This window comes from Ammodytes marinus, assembly GCF_949987685.1.
Source record: "Ammodytes marinus genome assembly, chromosome: 4".
Lineage (NCBI taxonomy): Eukaryota > Metazoa > Chordata > Actinopteri > Uranoscopiformes > Ammodytidae > Ammodytes > Ammodytes marinus.
Window position 1 is genome coordinate 15,197,070 of NC_137233.1, and position 17,766 is coordinate 15,214,835.

Here is a 17,766-nt window from a genome sequence, read left to right on the forward strand (position 1 = left end):
TCTAGGGACCTTGGGCTCCGCTGGTCGAGGTCTCCGTTTGAACCCTGACTGAAGTCTGTTCTGAAGGACGACGATGGAAGTTCCAACACTTACAGTGTATGGCCTTCTCAGACATGACATGGGGTAGTACCTGTCTTTTTTTTCTGCTTTTGATGGCTTATCCCTTTTTTTATTATTATTCACAGGTAGATTTAAGTTTAGCGGGAGTGTCTTTATCTGAACCTTAATACACATTGGATCAGAAATGTGGCATCACCCCTCTAAACAATATTTGGTGTACCTAATTTGGCTGAAGTAATAAAACAACTCATGGCAATGCACATTGTTGAGCCCTAAGATTTGGTGATGAGAATTTGAAGGTGACCCTGTACACTGGCTACTTTCTTGGTAATGGGTACACATGTACAATCTATTGCTCTTCAATTAAAGTTTCTGCCATAAATAAATTGAATGCTGAATGACGTGTAAATACAATGTTTTAAATACTGAGCTCCCATCGAAAGATAGTGGTGTAACCCTAACCCTATTTGATATTGTGTCCCATTTAAATACACAAGGGGGCAGACTACACTAGAAGATGAAGGTCTAGTACAACACCATCAGTTTCTTTGACAGTCATACAACTGGCTGGTGCATTGGATTGCACAGATAGAGCTTATGAAGTGGTCACTTGCATCATGGATAGTTTGTCTGATAAGTCTTTACAGTCCCTTGTTTCCCCAAGTGCTAAACGGTGCATATCTAGTTTAATACTCCAAACTGACCTGATATATTTCTAAGATGGCTTCATAGTCCTTTTAAGACCATGTTCAAAACTAGCCACATTCTAATCAGTTAATCAAACTAGTGCAAAATGCACTATATTTTGCCATTGCATCAGCAGGTCCCTGGAGTTTACATATTTGCTATAAATTCTCAGCAAGTGTACAGAATGAATACATTATTCCAATGAAAAAATTACCAATGCACCTGTACTGGCACTTGACTATTTTTAATGATACATTTTTATTTGAATGTTGGGCACATGCTGCGGGCCTGCCTTCGTCTTGTCTTTATTCTCTGCTTTCCTCTTCAGTGTCTCTGCTCTTCCTCTTCCCAGTATTCTTCTTTTCCTGGTTCAGTTCTTCACTTTTATTTTGTATGTAGTTGGACTGAAATAAATAAAGGCAAATAAAACATTACATGTCTGCTGTAGAGTGTATATACCCCTACATAGTTCCAGTTTACTGCTTGATTATGTGATGATCCTTTACAGTTGAAATAACTCACCAGTGCAGAACTGCGACGGGCAACAAGCTTTACATCTTCTACAGAAACTGTGCTTCTTTTAGCATGCCTGAAATCCAATGAGATATTAAAACAGAAAAAATATACTTCTTATAGGTTGGACTAAGACAAACAATCTTCACCAGGTCTTTTGGCTATATAACGAGATAGTAAAGGGTTACCTAATCTTATAATATTGTAACAAATAACGATGCTCACCTTGCAAAGGCCTCTAGATCTTTTGCAAATACATCTGGAAAAAAGTGAGAGCCAGAAGTAGGATTTTGAGTTAAGATTTTCCAGCTTTGAAATGACATGCTTAACATAGTTCATATATCTGTCTACATCTGTTAATATAAAAAAGGGGTTTGAAAAAATTGGTACACCCATTTTCTATTCCCACCATCATTTAAATTCTATTTAACTCAACCAGCAAACAAATTAAAGCTCTTATTTTTTTATTCTATCTACACATTAAAATATACCAGAGCCAGTTCTAGCTTAAGTTTTTTTTAACATCCAAACAATGACCCAGGGGGAAAGTAACAAGGAAATGGAGAGTACTCTTCATATGTGGTTTTTGCAGTGTTTTAAGAAAAATTATCAATGCAACCCTTTTAAGATTTGGAGGTAATTTTCAAATAGGCATCTAGGTTTTAGAGCTCAGCCTCTAAACCCCTTAGCTTAAAGATGCCTCAGTGGTCTCTTTGGTAGACAAAACAAATTTTGGTGGAATTGGTTGATGCAGAGACACGTATAAGCTGCTTAATTGAATGAAGGCAGGGCTGGTAGATACCTTTTGAAATGTTTTAACTCGGTAACCTATTTTGAAGTGCATGCAACCAATCATAAAATAAAACCCTGCAATACATAATTCCATTAATGTAATAAAGCAAGTATACACTTTAGGGGTGAAAGGTGAATTTCCTTTATTATAATATTATTCATTTTAAATTAAATTAGTGACTCAAAATGGATATTGAATGGCTTCAAGGGGGAGCTGCATCGTTCCAGTCATTCCAAAAACCTAAACCTGTCACCATTGCTCAAGCTTTCCCATTGTATCCCCCACAAAAAAAAGTTTAAGATATTTTTGTTTTTCGTGAAAAATAATGTTTACCAAATAAATAAAAATAAACCTATTTGTCTTATCGGTGATGTAATAAAAAATGTGTTTCTTAATAAAATGTAAGGTAAAGTAATTCCAGTATATCCCATATGCAGTTGCCAGACTATTAAACTGAACATCTCCCTCAATACCTCAGGTCTGCTGATATTTGGACCGTTGAGTGTTTTTCCTTCCCTTTCACCTTTATACATCAACCTTCTTGTAAAGGGCTATGCCCCTTTATATTGTGTTTTTGTATTCTAATTGTGTCTATTCTTATTTATGATATCAATGTATGTGTAGGCTGCAAGTGGTAGCCCTTTGTAACCGATTTCAAAAGTGTTATCTATAGGCTAAACATTTCCTTAGGTTACTTACTTTAAAGGCCATTTTAAAGAGTTTTAAAAACATCTTCATAATTATCGGGAGGACACTGGGAATCCTAATTATTTTGTCCATGATATTGATATATTATGAAATTAACATTTCATATCATATGCCGAATACCCTTTTCAAGATATTGTTTGTTTCAGAGCTAATAATGGATTGCACAAACGCCAATCCATTTTATTTTATGTAGGCCTACTGTTTATCACCCACCACATTGTCTGAAGGTTGTCTCTGCTATTGCTGCTATGACCTGTCGATTGAACTCTCTCCGGTGATCCTCTCCCAGCTCCTGACACAGGCGGCCCACTGTGAAATGGACCGCTGCCTTTAGCCTCTGGAAGTTAACACGTTCAATTAAATAAAAAAAAAGGTTCTACGGACTTTCCAAACAGGAATGATAGCGTAAGAATTTTAACTTGTGCTGCAATAGCCCTTCCTAAAGTTAAACCGTTGCCAGCAGCGTCTATGTAACATTTACTAGGCTTGAGCTTATATTGCTGTTTCATAGACACTAATGATAATGTTCTTACCTGGTGCGTTTCATCTTTATCAAACGACATTTTCTTTAAAGAAAACCTTTGACCAAACAAGGCCGCAATAATGTTGGCTAAATATTCACAATATCACAACGTGTGACAAAGAGACAATTGTTTGAAAGCACATATTTCAAGTTGCTTTCGTGAGGCTAAACTATATAGTTGGCTAAACTGGAAATGAAAAACTCGCGGGACAAATTCACCAACAAACCAACAACTTTTGAGTTAAGTCCATTCATTTTATTGTGGGCTACAAGTTGTATAGCATCACCGTGTGGTCCGGAGGACGTACTACAACGTTTGTAGTTTGTAATACTCTGAAGTCTGAAATATGGGGTTTGAAGACAAGATCACTGGGTCCTTTTAAAAATTTGCTTGCAGACTTGATCCTCGCAAGTCAGCTCCTGGAGAGAGAAAGGATACATTAACACTTTTGTAGGCTAAGCATTTATCTCTTTTTCCGACAAGCCTACAATAAGATACGTTGTCAAATCCAAGCAGGGGTGACTTGTGATTAAAATCACATGACTTCACGATTTTGATTATTTAGATGAGGGACAGTCAAACAGGAAGTCTTTAGCTATCCTAGATTTGTAAAGGTGTTTCCAAATAAGGGACCGTCATTTAAATTTTGGAAATAAGCATGTAGGAAAAATTAAATGTGCAATATGTAGGCCTATTTTATTCAAGGTTTACAGGTCCAATAGTGAAATAAAGAAAGCAATCCAAATGAATTGAACTGAATTCTGTGCATAGGTTAGGCTATATTATTGTAATTTTCTTATTAAGTCAATGCATGTATTGCAGATTAAGCTACGATAGCAAAGCAGAAAACAGGGAGATAATGGAAAGAAGGAAGCAAGAACAAATATTGTACTTAATGAAACCACCAAACCTGAGTTTGCACATTTGACCATGAGTGCCACGGGTTTCATTAGCCTACATCATGGAGATTTCAGAATGGACAATGCAAATATATAGGCCTATTGCAGTAGCAAATGTAAAACAAATCGTATATCAAATCTTCATATTGAGAGAGGCTACATTAGTGTATAATTACTCTTTTCTTGAAAATACTTTAAATTAGGTTCTCTGAAGTGTGAAATATGGGTTGAAAGGACAAGATTGCAGCCTTGATCGAAAAACTGTCATACCAGATGAAGCTCCTCTCCTTGAATCCAATGAGTCCACCCTCTGTTCTTCTTCTCTCCTCTCGAGACACACACCAGCTTATCACCAACCCAGTTCACCAAAGACTGAAAGAGGATAAATTATAAATAATTTGCAATGGATTGTGACTTAAATAATCTTGATCACAGTAGCATTTCTGACTAAAACATTTTACCTGGCATGTTCTGTTGTCCAATCCTTTAGTCACCTCTTTGAACTCTTCTCCGGTTTTGAAGGATAGGTCGTAGTTTCTGAACGTAGTGTATGTCTTGATTATGAAACTGTCTCCATCTTGCTTAATCACTTTCTGGGGCTTCAACATTGAAGCAATCTTGCGTGTTGCAAAATCGATGCCTACATGTCAAATTGAGAGGAATTTGTTTAAATAGCAATACTTAATTTTTGAAAATTCATGTTTAATATTCTTTGCAAAAAATACATATTCACAAAAAATAAATTACTCTGTTAATTATAAATACAAGAATTTTTCCCAATAAGCAAAACAAATCAGTATTTTGGCAAATCACATTTAAAATAGACTTACCAAGAGAAACCATGAATTTGTCCCAATTGTCATTGCTGACAATGTCCCATGTCCCACTGAAGTCGACAGGCATCTTGGATGTTTGTGTGACTATGAAAAAGACTCAACTGCACAAGTATCAGGAGAGATCAGATTTTTATGTTAAGAGGGGGGGATGTTTCATTGTGAGTCAATATGGAGCAGGGGTGAGATGTTGCCTGATGTTGCTATTTTGGACACATACAATGGAGGATCACTGGAGGACTTTTAACACATAGGAAGCTATCTGTTCCTGTTAAAAAAAGAGAAATGGCCTCCATGAGTACACTGCATGCCAAATAAGCCTGCTGCTAAACAGCTTAAAACACCAGCAACCTAATCCTCAAGTTTACATGTATGTTGCAGATGTTGGGCTCAGAGGGAATACAATATGCAGCACAAGCCTCTGGGCATGTGCAGCCAGAAATACAATCCTTCCTCTGGCCCACGTTCAGCTCTTCAGCTGAACACGATCGGCCATCAGGAATAGTGTTATAGTGTACGTCTGCCTTCAATGTTTTTCTACATGCTAATCTTCATGGCTTATCATAGCAGCAGATGGATCCCGAGGAATCAGAGGTTAAAATTGTAAGTAAGTCTAAGTAATTAAAGTAACTATGTCTGTCGTGTTCTGCTTGCATTTGATAGAAAATTATTTTTTTCTACTGACATTTGACTCTTGCTCCATTTCTAGTCAGATCGTGAACGCAGTGTTCACAGCACTTTGTGTGGTTCCTCAGCTCTACGTCATGGGAAGGTAACTAGGACACAGGCGATGGCCTCTAGCCATTTGTGCAATAGGGAATGTGGCCTTTAACAATGGGGGTTGTTTCTTTTCTTTTTTTTCTTTAAAGGCCCAAATCCTCCAGACACTGCAGCCAGCCTCTACTGAACAACCTGTCGGCCTCCGTGGCCTTGTCCTTCATGGCCTCAGGTTAGTCCCATCATGTCAATAACTCATGCATGAACAGTGTTTTGCTTAATCAGTAACATACAGATGTAAAGCTTTCACAACAGGCAGAAATGGGATTAATAAAGACATGCCTTTTCGATAAGGTATTTCAGTGATATTCACAATGATGGACCCAGTGCCTCAGAGCTTGTGGGCCTCCTATCATGTATTTGGGCTACTGACATGTGGACACGGACTATGCACTGCCATCCTGACTCTGACAGCAGCAGCATGTGTAAGAAAAAAATAACACTGTTATGTTAACATTGCATTTATAGAGAAACTGTAGCATTAAAAAGGGTTTTTAAATGTGTATTCACAGGCCAAAACCACCACTGAGCTCTATTACATGTCCCTTATTTTGACAGTCACATCCATTTTCAGTACAGGTGAAGTAAAGTTCCTTTTGAATATACAAATAGAGTTATTCATCATAGAGTTATTTTTTTTTAAGTTCAAAGGGATAACTCCTGCCCGTGTCTGTTCAGGGTTTTTCATGGTCAGAGGAGGACTCTGGTTGAGTAACAGGCTGAATGTGACGGCCCCGAGACGAAACAACGAGCAATAAAGCAGTCCAGCTGTCCCACGCTGATATCTGATACTCCACATATTAAGATTTCATGTCGTTTCCATGCCACCAGCAGAGCGTAACTCGAAACCATGGGAACAAAAAAAAAAGGGCAAAGTGACTTTATCCATCTCACGTTTTAAAGCTCACTTCAGGAAAATATCACAAATGTTTGTCTCGGTTGTTGAAGCTGTTTGGTCTTTATTTGTTGTTGGACAGTTTACAGTTGTTTTCTAATAAATATGGACTTCACACAGTTGATTCAGTGTATAATTATACGAATAAGAATAATTTAATTACAGTGCTTATTGGGAATATTTGTCTCATTGGAAAAGTAAAGCTTCCTTAAACTGATCATAGCAGGAACAATTCAATTAAAGGCTTTATTTTGATAAAACTCAGACATCCACGTTGGAATATATATAACAAAGTCAAGTAACTTTATTAAACTGACCCCACATTTGTTTAGCTAGACTGAATATTACTATTCAGGTTGTATCTGTTCACCACACATCAATTTGTAACATTCACACCTAATGTGACACATTTTAAAACATCTGAAAAATTTGAGATAAGAAAAGAAAAATCAAAACCCTTCGTCATGTAGGAGTCAGGTTATATTCAACACAAAGTCTGCATGACATTGCTGAAACTCCGCAACACTCCCCTTTAATTTAAGGAAAATGAATATTAATAACCTAAACTTGGCATGTAGTTGCTCTTGTATGAAAATCACCTGAAGACCACATTAATCTTAGTGGAATGTAAATGTGTATGGGTAAGGAATGTGCTTTTTATTAGTGGAGCACCAACTGTTTTTAATTTCATTCACCAATGTCTGTATTTGTATCATTAACAAATCAAATACTGTATATCATTTATTATACCATTCACATTCCATTTTTTTTGTGGGTCAGTGGCCCTCTACAGAAATGTAAATTACACAGTACGGTGATAACTGCAAAACACACAAATCCACCTGAGAGATTGCACAAACATCCTGGGTTACAAATAAATAAATCCTTGTGTTTTTTGAAACTGGTTTCCGGCACCAATTGATTGCACCAGATACTGTGCAAGATAGCCTGCACTTTGTAAACTGCAAACATCTTTACTTCATATATTTGTCAAAAATAAATTCTTCGATCTTAAGACAAAATAAAGCTTAATAAACTGTAAAAAGTCTTGTTATTCACAGAATACACACACACAGAAAAAGATTTGGACCAGCTTTGAACTTTCAATATAAAAAGGACCAAATCAGTTTTTACCCAGTAACTACACATTTCATGTACTGGTGTATTCATGTGTTGGAAAACTCCACATCTACTAGCTGGGCCTGGTAAGTTGGATGAACAGCAGTCCTTTTAATGTAAGAGATGTGCTTAACAATATCCCTTACAACGTCTCCTATGATGTTTTCCCATCAACACAAATCCATCAACAAAGGATTGTTTTGAAAACAGCTTTCTGTAATAGATTTTCCACTGCTAAACTACACTATGATAGCTATAATATAGTCTTATTTTGATAAGAAAAAGTTCAAGTCTCTGCAGGTACTGTGACAAAATCTATCAAATGGCAGACCGGAAGATAGGAAATCAATTATAACCCTGATTGCAAAGTTGAAAAAAAAATGCAGCAGTAATGTTCAGTACATGTGATTTGTCATTTATAAGCTACAACATGTAAAACCGGTCCTTCATGAGCTGGTTATTCCATTCTTTTCCACCAAAAAGCTCCAAACACATTGATTGAAAAATTATGATTGTAATCCCTATCCTAAAAGTGCATCGTAATCTATATACCAAACAAGTCTTCCGTCAGCAGGCTTCACCTTAGTCACTGGCCATTTGACAGGGGTGTCCTTCACTCGGCTCAGCTGGGTGATCATCTCGTGCTTGCCTTTGCCCATCACTAAAAGAGCGACTGTGCGTGCTCGGTTAATGGCCGTGAAGGTGAGGCTCATACGCTGGTGAGGCTTGGAAGGACTCTCTGTGAGGGCCACCAGACTCTCCCCATGGTCGTCCACTTGACTACCAGGGAACAGAGAGGCGGTGTGGCCGTCGTAGCCCACTCCCAGCAGAACAAAATGGAAGCTGGAGTCATTCACCAACATGCTGACCTCCTTCTCGTACAGCAGCGCTCCCCCGTCCTCCTCCACACACAGACGCTGGTTGAGCTGCACTGGCATGGGATGGATGTTGTAGTACGGGATCCTCACATGTTGCAGAAGATTGTCATGTAGGTTGTGGAAGTTAGACTCCATTTCAGCCAATGGCACGCAGCGCTCGTCCACCATCCACACATGGGTGTCCCTCCAGGGGAAAGAATAGTGGTGCAGAGCCAGCCTGTGGAACAGAGCAATGGGAGAGGAGCCACCTGAGAGGGCCAGATGGAAAACGCCGCCCTCGCGCACCGCTGCCTCGGCTGCTTCCTGCATGTCTGCAGCTAGCCTCTCCACCAGCTCCTCAGCCCAGGCCGACACCATGTCGCTGCTACGAAATTTGCCCTGCATCACTTGGAAGCCACTTGCCGACGTGCCGCCAGTCTGATCGTTGCTGATTATCACCACCTCACTGTTGTAGCAAATCTCTTTCCCTTTGACAATGATGTCCAGCAGGTGTCCATTGTCAGCGCCCCCAGGGTAGATGCGGGGAAAAGAGCTGGCGAGGCTATTGACTAGTGGTGTCCAGAATTCCCAGGAAGCCAGCAGGCTTTCAGTCCTAATGAAACTATTCTTGCGTCCAGCAAAAATTTGAGAAATAAGTTCTGAATAAGCTTCCTTCTGCTCTGTTGGAGTGTGCACATAGTAGTCTGAAATAGGTAAACCCAGAACTTGGACATCTGTATGCTCAGTCACTTCCTTCCACCCACTGTCCATTGAAACTGGTTTGAATAAATTCTTACTCACAAGAATTGCCGGATATTGAAGACTGCCATGCCCAAAGTGGAAAACTATCTGTTTGGGCTTACAGTGAATGCTGTCGTGGTTCTGAAGACAAAAGATGTCATTCTTGAAAAGTATGCGTGCGAATCCCATCCGTTCATCCAACATCTTCCCTGAGGTCAAAATAATTGGCACACCTTCGTACCGGGCCTCATGGCTGTGGATCAATACAGCTGAAATACACAAACAGGATCCCTTATTATCAGAAATGTATTTGTGTGTATGTAAAGAAATTAAAAGAATACATCAAATTACATCATAATCATTAAAAAGAAGAGCTGTCAGTACTCACTGGCATATGTTGGTGTGAGACTGACGTGATCTTTGGTCTTATTCAGCTCCTGCTGGACTTCTGTTTTGTATGCTTGGTACTGGCCCACCACAGCTTGATTCTTTCCTACAGGCAGCAGGGAGCTGAATAGCTGAAGTTTGTTTTGGAGGAATTCATCACTGTTGCTCAGATTCATGGGAACCCTCATGGTTAACAGGGTCATGACCTCAGTCAGGTGGTTCTGTAGTAAATCTCTGATCACCCCGTATTGATCATAGAATGTGATACGGCCTTGAGGTTAAAAAAGACAAGGGAGAACATGAAAAGACAGTGGCCTCTTATGAAATCTTGCTCCTTTTTTATATTTAAAAATAGTTCATTACAACAGTATTGATGCAATTTTTAAATCACCTTTAACATCCAGGGTCTCTTTAACTACAATCTCCACTCTCTCGATATGGTGCTTGTTCCAGATGGGATCCAGAAACTTCTTGTTCTCCATTCTGAACGGAAGTATCTTTGCAACAACCTTTGCACAGAAGCACAAAAAACATACCGTGAAACTCAGTGACATAGTCATGGTTAAAGGATACATACTGTGTATGATCTTCTTACCTGTTTCCCAAGGTAATGGTCGATTCTGTACATTTCTTCATCCTTCAAGGAGTTGCCGAGCTGAGAAGCAAGTACCTGAGCGCTCCTGAAGTCATGTCCAAAAGGTTTCTCTAGCACCACCCTCAACCAGGACTCACCGGTTGGCCTGCAACTATTATTGATCTTATCAGCAACATCTGCATATGCGAAGGCTGGCACTGAGAGGTAGAAGAGCCTCCCTGCCTCCGTCATTCCCTCCTGTTGAAGCTGTGTGTCAATGTGCTTGTCCAGGTCCTGGTAGTCCTCTAGGGTCTTCAGCTGCCGATACTGTGCCAGCCTCAGGTACTGCTCTTTCAGCAGAGCACAGCGCTCCTCTGACACATCCTTGGAGCAGGACATCTCCTTCAGGATCTCAAAGAGGACAGGCGTGGCCTTGTCAGCAGGGGAAAGTCCTCCGCCGTAGAAGGAGAAGGTGTTTCCACTGCTGACCTGGCTAACATACAGCTGGAAGAAGCCCTGCCACAGGTACTTCTTTGCCAGGTCCCCCGTGCCTCCCACTATCACCACGGAAACATGGCCGCGCCTGTTAGCCTCCTCTCTCTCCTCGCCATGTCCTCCCTGGGCACACAGAGCGACCAGAAGCAGGAACACGCTCACAAACATGCTCTGCTCCTAACCGTCCAAACTCCTGTATGAACACAGCAAGGAGAGACATGACATGAAGCTAATTATCTTGCACCACTGAGCAATTAAGACATTTCATAGCTAAATATTTAAACAAAGCCTGAAAATAACACTAGGGTTGAAATTTTCACTTTAGATAAATCTGCCGATTATTGTTATGTCTGTTAGAAAAAATGTTAGAGAAGAGTGAAAAATGGCTACTAGAATTCCCAGAACTGTTGCTCTGACAAAACCAGGACCAGCAGTCCCAACTCAAATGTATTTAGTTTGCCATCACATATCCCAAAGAGAACCTGACAATTACATGAGGATAGAGCCAGCAAATATGTGTGTCTTTAGTGCTTGAAAAGTTAATCATCTCAATCCATTTTCAAAATAGTTGCAGATCTTTTGATCTATATGTGTATAAAGGAAACAAAATTAAACGTGAAAATTCCTCTGTCCCCAAAATCCACTCTAGTCAACATTTTAAATGTGCAAAAGATACTGCTGTTCTTCATTTCATAACAACGAACAAAACTAAAGAAATGTTTTAAAGTGTTTTCCCCCAACACAAATCATTTAAATGCATGAATTTAAAGTAATATTGAATACAACCTTCAAATACTCTGAAACATACAGAAATCTCCAGAGATAAAAACAGAGGAGTAAAAAATTCCTTAGCAATGTCTCTTCCTTCAGCTCTTTTAAAGTCCCTTGAGAGGCAGTAAAGTGGTGCCGTTTTATCGTCATGAGAGTAATGATCCGTGGATAGTGGTGGAGCGGGGCTGTAGACTTTGCCCTTTGCTCAGGGCATGATTGGCTCTTAGAACAACAGTTGTGCTGTTGAGCGAGTGTTAGGAAGATGTGAATTGACTTATTGATGATTGTTCACGGACAATATTTATATATTTTATTTTGTAACATATGAAAATCCAGCAGCAAGGGCGGGGGGAAAACATATCTATTCCTTCCTATTGCATTTTAAGAAAACAGAAAAGGGACTTAAAGGATCTGAAAAAGTATTGCAAAAACACTGGTGAGCTATGGCTTAAAATGATCTATAATCTTTTACAACCTGTGATCAGTCCTTCAATCATGTCATACTCACAGAAGCTAGGACGAAGTGTATGAATAAAGAAAAAATACTCATAGTAAATCAGCATTATGATATAGTCAGAATTGTATTTGTATCATGGGAAGTTATCATTTATAATAAATATTTTATTAGGCCTAACTTTTCTTCTTTTTTGGCCAGTGTGCAAAACGATGAGAAAATGGGAGCTAATTATAGTTATGGCAAAGGCCTAAATACTATAAACCTGAATAATGGAATAACATTCAAGATCCTCCCCATCTGTAAGGGGACTGAAAATTGCCCCCGTTGAACAGATCACCCACAGCATGAAACTCATTTACCGTATTTGATCACTGAGTGAAACATCTGGAATCCCTGAATAACGCAATCATGTTTACACAACAGCAAAGTAAACGGCAAAGGCCACTTCACAAGTACTGACTGCTTCAACAACAGCTGAAGTTTAGGTCTGATTTACTTTGTTAAGGATTACCTTGGTCCAAATATTTAGTTTTTATTAGTCTTTCAGGATTTGACCTCATCCTATCCCCACAATTTTCTCGCTTGAATCCAACATGTGATAGGCCACTAGCGGTTTTCATATCAGCACAGAAAATCTTCGCTTCCGCCCCCATTCACGCTCCAAATAGACTCTAATCTCCATGAAAATTTGCCATACAGTGAGAACAAAGGCCATCTTCTCTTCTTTAGGCCACAAAAGCAGGATCATATTAACCATGGAACATTGCCCATATGTAGATTGAAGACTTGTCTAATGACTGAGCAGTTTTGTTCATAACCTGCAACCCTGCATTTGGCATTTGTATACTCTCAGGTTTCTTCTTGGCAGCCATTTTCACAGCTAGTTCGTCTGAGGTCAATGACACAGGTGTTATAATGGAACTGCAGGGATGGTTATCTAATCCCTCACTATCACAAGAAACTGATACCTATTCAACTTTCCGTTTTGTGACTAATAACCCAATTATTTTCCCTCAGGTCAAATGATACACCGTACTTTTCATAAAAAGGACCCCTTCACTTATCCTGGAATGATAAATCCTACCTTAGATCATCACAACACAAGCAATCTGGGAGTTTTAAATGCTGTGAAGAGCTTACTGAAAATAAGATGTATGACTGACAGACAGTCATTTTGTCAGCCATTTTTATTTGCCATAGTCAATCATGAAAATCTGTTATATTTTTCACAAACTGTTATTTGAGTGGAACAGAGTCACAGGCCTTTAACATTCCCAGAAAAAAATGGGAGGAAGCATTATTGTTGTGACATGATGAAAAAAAAAATTGTGAAACCCATATATACTGTATATGTTGGCAAATTTAAATACCCATTCAGGCCATCAACTTATATTGGCACTCACTTTACTCGAAACAGCAACTTTGCAAATTCAAACCTTATATGCAAATCAAGTTGAGATAAACTTTGGTTCACTTTCAACAGTCCAGTAAAACTCAACAAGTGAATAAGAGGGTGAGGAGAGGTATGTGGCCAACATTAAAATTGATAACACTGAATATCATATTGTTTCCTATAGCCTCAGTTTATTCTGTACATTTTGTGTTAATGATTGATTACATTAAAGTCACAGACATACACCACTGATCTATGATGAAAACAAGCCAACGTTTTAAGGGAGGGTCATCAACATCTCTTTAATTTAGTTGTTAAAAAGGTGTGAACGTTTGACTGTTTATGTTGAATTTTTACAAAAATACATAAATAAAAACTGAGTGCAAATGCATTTTTCTAAATGTCATCTTTTTGTAACCTCTTATTCTACAATGGTTAAATGGGGTCTGACTGGAACAGTAGCACCACCTACTGCTTATCACAATGAACAAGATACTATTATGTCCACAGTAATGGGTCAATTAGCATTTTCTTCAGCAGATTTACTAAAAACTGTTAATAAAGTTTGCACTACATTTGGATAAAACCCGGCTTTGGAACGCAGGCAACGTGTATAGCTCAGAACCAATCTGCATGGATGGGGGCTGGCCACACACCTCATTCCTCTTAGGTGCCGCATCTGTTTTGTGTCCCAGACAGAGCAAACGCCAAACACAGGAGTTCAGTGCAGTGATAATAATTGTTTGAGGCAATATTTGGTAAAAACAGTGTAGGCTACTGGGGTTTAAAGAGGATGCCACTACATCTAAAAAACTATGAAAAAAAAGAAATATTTGCAATAGAACAACATTTCTCAAATGTCAAATTCTTCCTAAATGCAAAGAAGCTGTAGATGGAACTTTATCTTCAAATTAATTGGAAAAAGTTTTAAGCTGGATGACGATTCCTACCAACTATGCAAAACATGTAGAGGCAAAAACCACCCGTTTTATTCTTGTGATACAATTTAACCGTTATGGAAAACCTTGATTGGCTGACCTCCAAGTTAATCTGATCTTCTTTAAACCACTAGAATTTTCAACCCTGCATGTTTTGTGTTTCCTCTTTTCAACAAGTGCGATTATATTACCAGGCTATTTCATATTTATTTGAATTGTGTGGTTAGGGCCCCTTTAAGATAGCCCAGGCTACTTCTCAGGAGATCAAATTATCTTTGGATAATTCAGGTCTATAGCCTAGTTGAACAGCTTTGAGTAGCCTACATCCCTGTACTAATTTGTATGATATAAATGAAGCGGATTAAACGTGTGTGTGTGTGTGTGTGTGTGTGTGTCTGCTCCAGTTCCTTTTAAAACACACACAAATCAAGTTTAGAGACTGTTGTTCACGTGTTGCGCTATATCGTTCATCACCATGTTCACCGTAGCCTAGCCTACCTCCTGTAGTCAGTCAACGTCACTGTCAGCCACTACTAACTATTCTTCTAACCATCACAAAAGTAAACATGTGGGCAATTGTTTCCCTTTTCAGGATTTGAAATAACCAAAGCTAGCTGAAACAATGATAGCCTAGTTTAAACTTGACTCGTGGTGAGGAGAGCGTTGGTTATTATTTCATCTCAAAACATGAGTCAAAAGGACTATTTGTTTAGCTAATGTATTGCTACTGTAGCTACCTGCGCCTTCTTGTAGTAGGCTACTAGCAATTTCCCTAGGCGGTTGCTTGTGTGGATAAAAACCATGGTAAGAAAACGCAATAGGCCTACCACAACACACACACACACGCCGGTAAAAATCATATAAAGAAAAAAGAAAGAAAAACAGGTAAACGGTGGAGGACACGCTAATCCACCGATTCCACCTGCTGGCTGCCAAACTATCAAAGTCCACTTCCGCTAACGTTACACCACGGACACACAGCTCTGGAAAACTTTCATAAAATCGCCAACACAGTTTATGACTTAAGAACAAAGATGGTGTAAAGGCAGACTCTGACAGACCGTAGAAAAGTTAAATGGACACGAACCTGCCCCGTTACGTACGAGCGACTCGCTGCCTTTCTTCGCTGCACCAGTCAGAAGACGCTTCCTGCAACAGTCACGTGACATGGTTCTGCTGCTGCTGCAGAAAGAGACTCATACTGTACTATCTATCTATCTATCTATCTATCTATCTATCTATCTATCTATCTATCTATCTATCTATCTATCTATCTATCTATCTATCTATCTATCTATCTATCTATCTATCTATCTATCTATCTATCTATCTATCTATCTATCTATCTATCTATCTATCTATCTATCTATCTATCTATCTATCTATCTATCTATCTATCTATCTATCTATTATATGTCTAAAGCTATACTTTTAATAGCCTACATTTTTTTCATAGGCTACCTTTCCTGTCTAGTGGAAACCACATAGGGCCTATCACCAAAATGTGGTTATTGAACCCTTTCTGTAAAAACAAAACAAAAATGAAAGTTAGGAATTAAGTGTTCCTTCATGGTTTACGAGCTTTTTCCTAATTCTTAAACACAATAAACAATTAGACAATACATTGATTGTCATAAACGTTGACTTCTTAGAGAAACGGGATTCTGCTAGTAGTCTTAAATACTAAGTTAAAAAGAAGAAAATATAAAGTCCCTTATCAATGAGAATGCATTTCCAGTCTTGACTGATCGATGTTATCAGAGGATGGAATTTCAAAAATCTCTTAAAAATAAATATAGGCCACAGAAGTAAAATAAATTATGATACAATGTGATTTCTGTCAAACACCCAACCTCCTGGAGAAAGAAAATAAGGTTACATTTACTTTCTGAACCATTTCAGGTTTTTGTTGAATTCATGCCATGAATGTATCATGTCAGTCCTTTAATATTGTGTTGTATAGTATCCCCGAAGTGTATTGTCCAAAATAAATACACACATTAGTCTGTTTACATTATGTTTAGATTAATATTTTTATACAAACCCTACACAAGCCACATTTGCATAATCTAGCCTATACGTATGTGCATACTGGATTTATATAATTGATTAATATTAGTTAAATTGAAAGAAAATGGGCTAAAGCAGTGGAGGGGCCCTGACATGTGGGTCTCCTGTCATCTATCTTTATCCATACTTTTAGGAAATATCAGAGGAATTTAAAAATCAAAGCAATATCACAAAGTTCTTTGCACATTTTCCAAATATTAGAATTGATGCCAAATGTTATTCTAAAATATAAAATTATAAAAGTTATAGTCTTAGTACATTGGCTCAAGTTTGTGTCTCTGGCTGCTGTCTGGCACTTGGGGGCAGCTGCAGACTGCAGTGTATGGTCCAAACAAGAGGGACCTCTATTGGTCCCTGTGTGGAATAACCGTTTTCAACTTGGCTCTTCTGCTTTTCACGGTTGGACGCTCATCATGCCGACGCCATCATCAATCAAATGCCATCAGCTCTACACAATCAATTTCTCTAACTGATATACAACACGATATAGCCTACCAACTGTCTACAATCTTAGAAAAGGGAATGTAAAATCTGAATAGAGCAAAGTGCTGACTTTTAGTGGATAAACATTCACCCCTGTTTTCGCTTCTCTCAGCTGTCTCATATCATCGCCATCCAAATCCAGGCCTACCTACCTCAAACAAAGCAGGTGCCCCTTTGGCCAAATAATGATTTGATTGTTGTTGACCACACTGCCAGTCGCCCCTTCTGGCCCTCCCTTTTCTCTCTACTCCTCCACAGTTGTGGTCATTACAGAGCAGATCTTGACTCAGCAGCTCCATGGTCTCATCATATAGATATAAAGTTCATTATTTAGACAACACCTTTACTTGAAATCACAAGACTGCAAATTATGAGTTACGGTACTCTGTTTTTTTTCATCCCAGATTTGTAAGAGGAATATGATCAATTAGTGGAACAGCTTGTTATAAAAATAAATATTCTATTTACAGATATTTTCTTTATTTTATGTTGCACTGTTGAAGGGAGCCTAAACAAATGCATTGCCAATAACTGCTGCTGTAGTTGTTGTGCATAATACAAGATATTTAAATCTGGTTGGAGCTTTCGATCCTATCTCATATCTTCCTCAAATGCTGTTTTCAAAGTCAACAATGAACTTTTGATCACAACTTAAAAGGCAACAAGGATGAATAGTTCTGTGCTCATGTATAGGAACATGGCATCATCTTTGTTTTGTCAACTGTTGTTGAATTAACTTTTCATCTCAACAACAGGCTTTGTAGTTGAATACCACCCAAACACACACACACA

At 38.6% G+C, this 17,766-nt stretch overlaps 3 protein-coding genes across 3 annotated transcripts; all 3 read right to left on the reverse strand.

Moving 5' to 3' along the window:
- Positions 1 to 975: 975 nt before the first annotated feature.
- cenps (centromere protein S) lies at positions 976 to 3,459 on the reverse strand. Its single transcript, XM_080026679.1, has 5 exons — positions 3,295 to 3,459; positions 2,975 to 3,098; positions 1,486 to 1,519; positions 1,270 to 1,336; positions 976 to 1,151 (listed from the first exon to the last, which is right to left on the reverse strand). The coding sequence occupies exons 1-5, from the start codon at positions 3,322 to 3,324 to the stop codon at positions 1,053 to 1,055; spliced, it is 354 nt and encodes a 117-aa protein (XP_079882805.1). The 5' UTR covers positions 3,325 to 3,459; the 3' UTR covers positions 976 to 1,052.
- A 143-nt stretch (positions 3,460 to 3,602) lies between these two features.
- Positions 3,603 to 5,249, reverse strand: rbp7b (retinol binding protein 7b, cellular). The gene is made up of 4 exons (XM_080026513.1): positions 5,015 to 5,249; positions 4,646 to 4,824; positions 4,455 to 4,556; positions 3,603 to 3,704 (listed from the first exon to the last, which is right to left on the reverse strand). Exons 1-4 carry the CDS (start codon positions 5,085 to 5,087, stop codon positions 3,651 to 3,653), a joined length of 408 nt encoding a protein of 135 aa, XP_079882639.1. The 5' UTR covers positions 5,088 to 5,249; the 3' UTR covers positions 3,603 to 3,650.
- Positions 5,250 to 6,345: 1,096 nt separating this feature from the next.
- h6pd (hexose-6-phosphate dehydrogenase (glucose 1-dehydrogenase)) lies at positions 6,346 to 15,562 on the reverse strand. The gene is made up of 5 exons (XM_080025802.1): positions 15,509 to 15,562; positions 10,389 to 11,055; positions 10,185 to 10,302; positions 9,795 to 10,064; positions 6,346 to 9,675 (listed from the first exon to the last, which is right to left on the reverse strand). The coding sequence occupies exons 2-5, from the start codon at positions 11,028 to 11,030 to the stop codon at positions 8,330 to 8,332; spliced, it is 2,376 nt and encodes a 791-aa protein (XP_079881928.1). The 5' UTR covers positions 11,031 to 11,055; positions 15,509 to 15,562; the 3' UTR covers positions 6,346 to 8,329.
- Between the last annotated feature and the right edge of the window lie 2,204 nt (positions 15,563 to 17,766).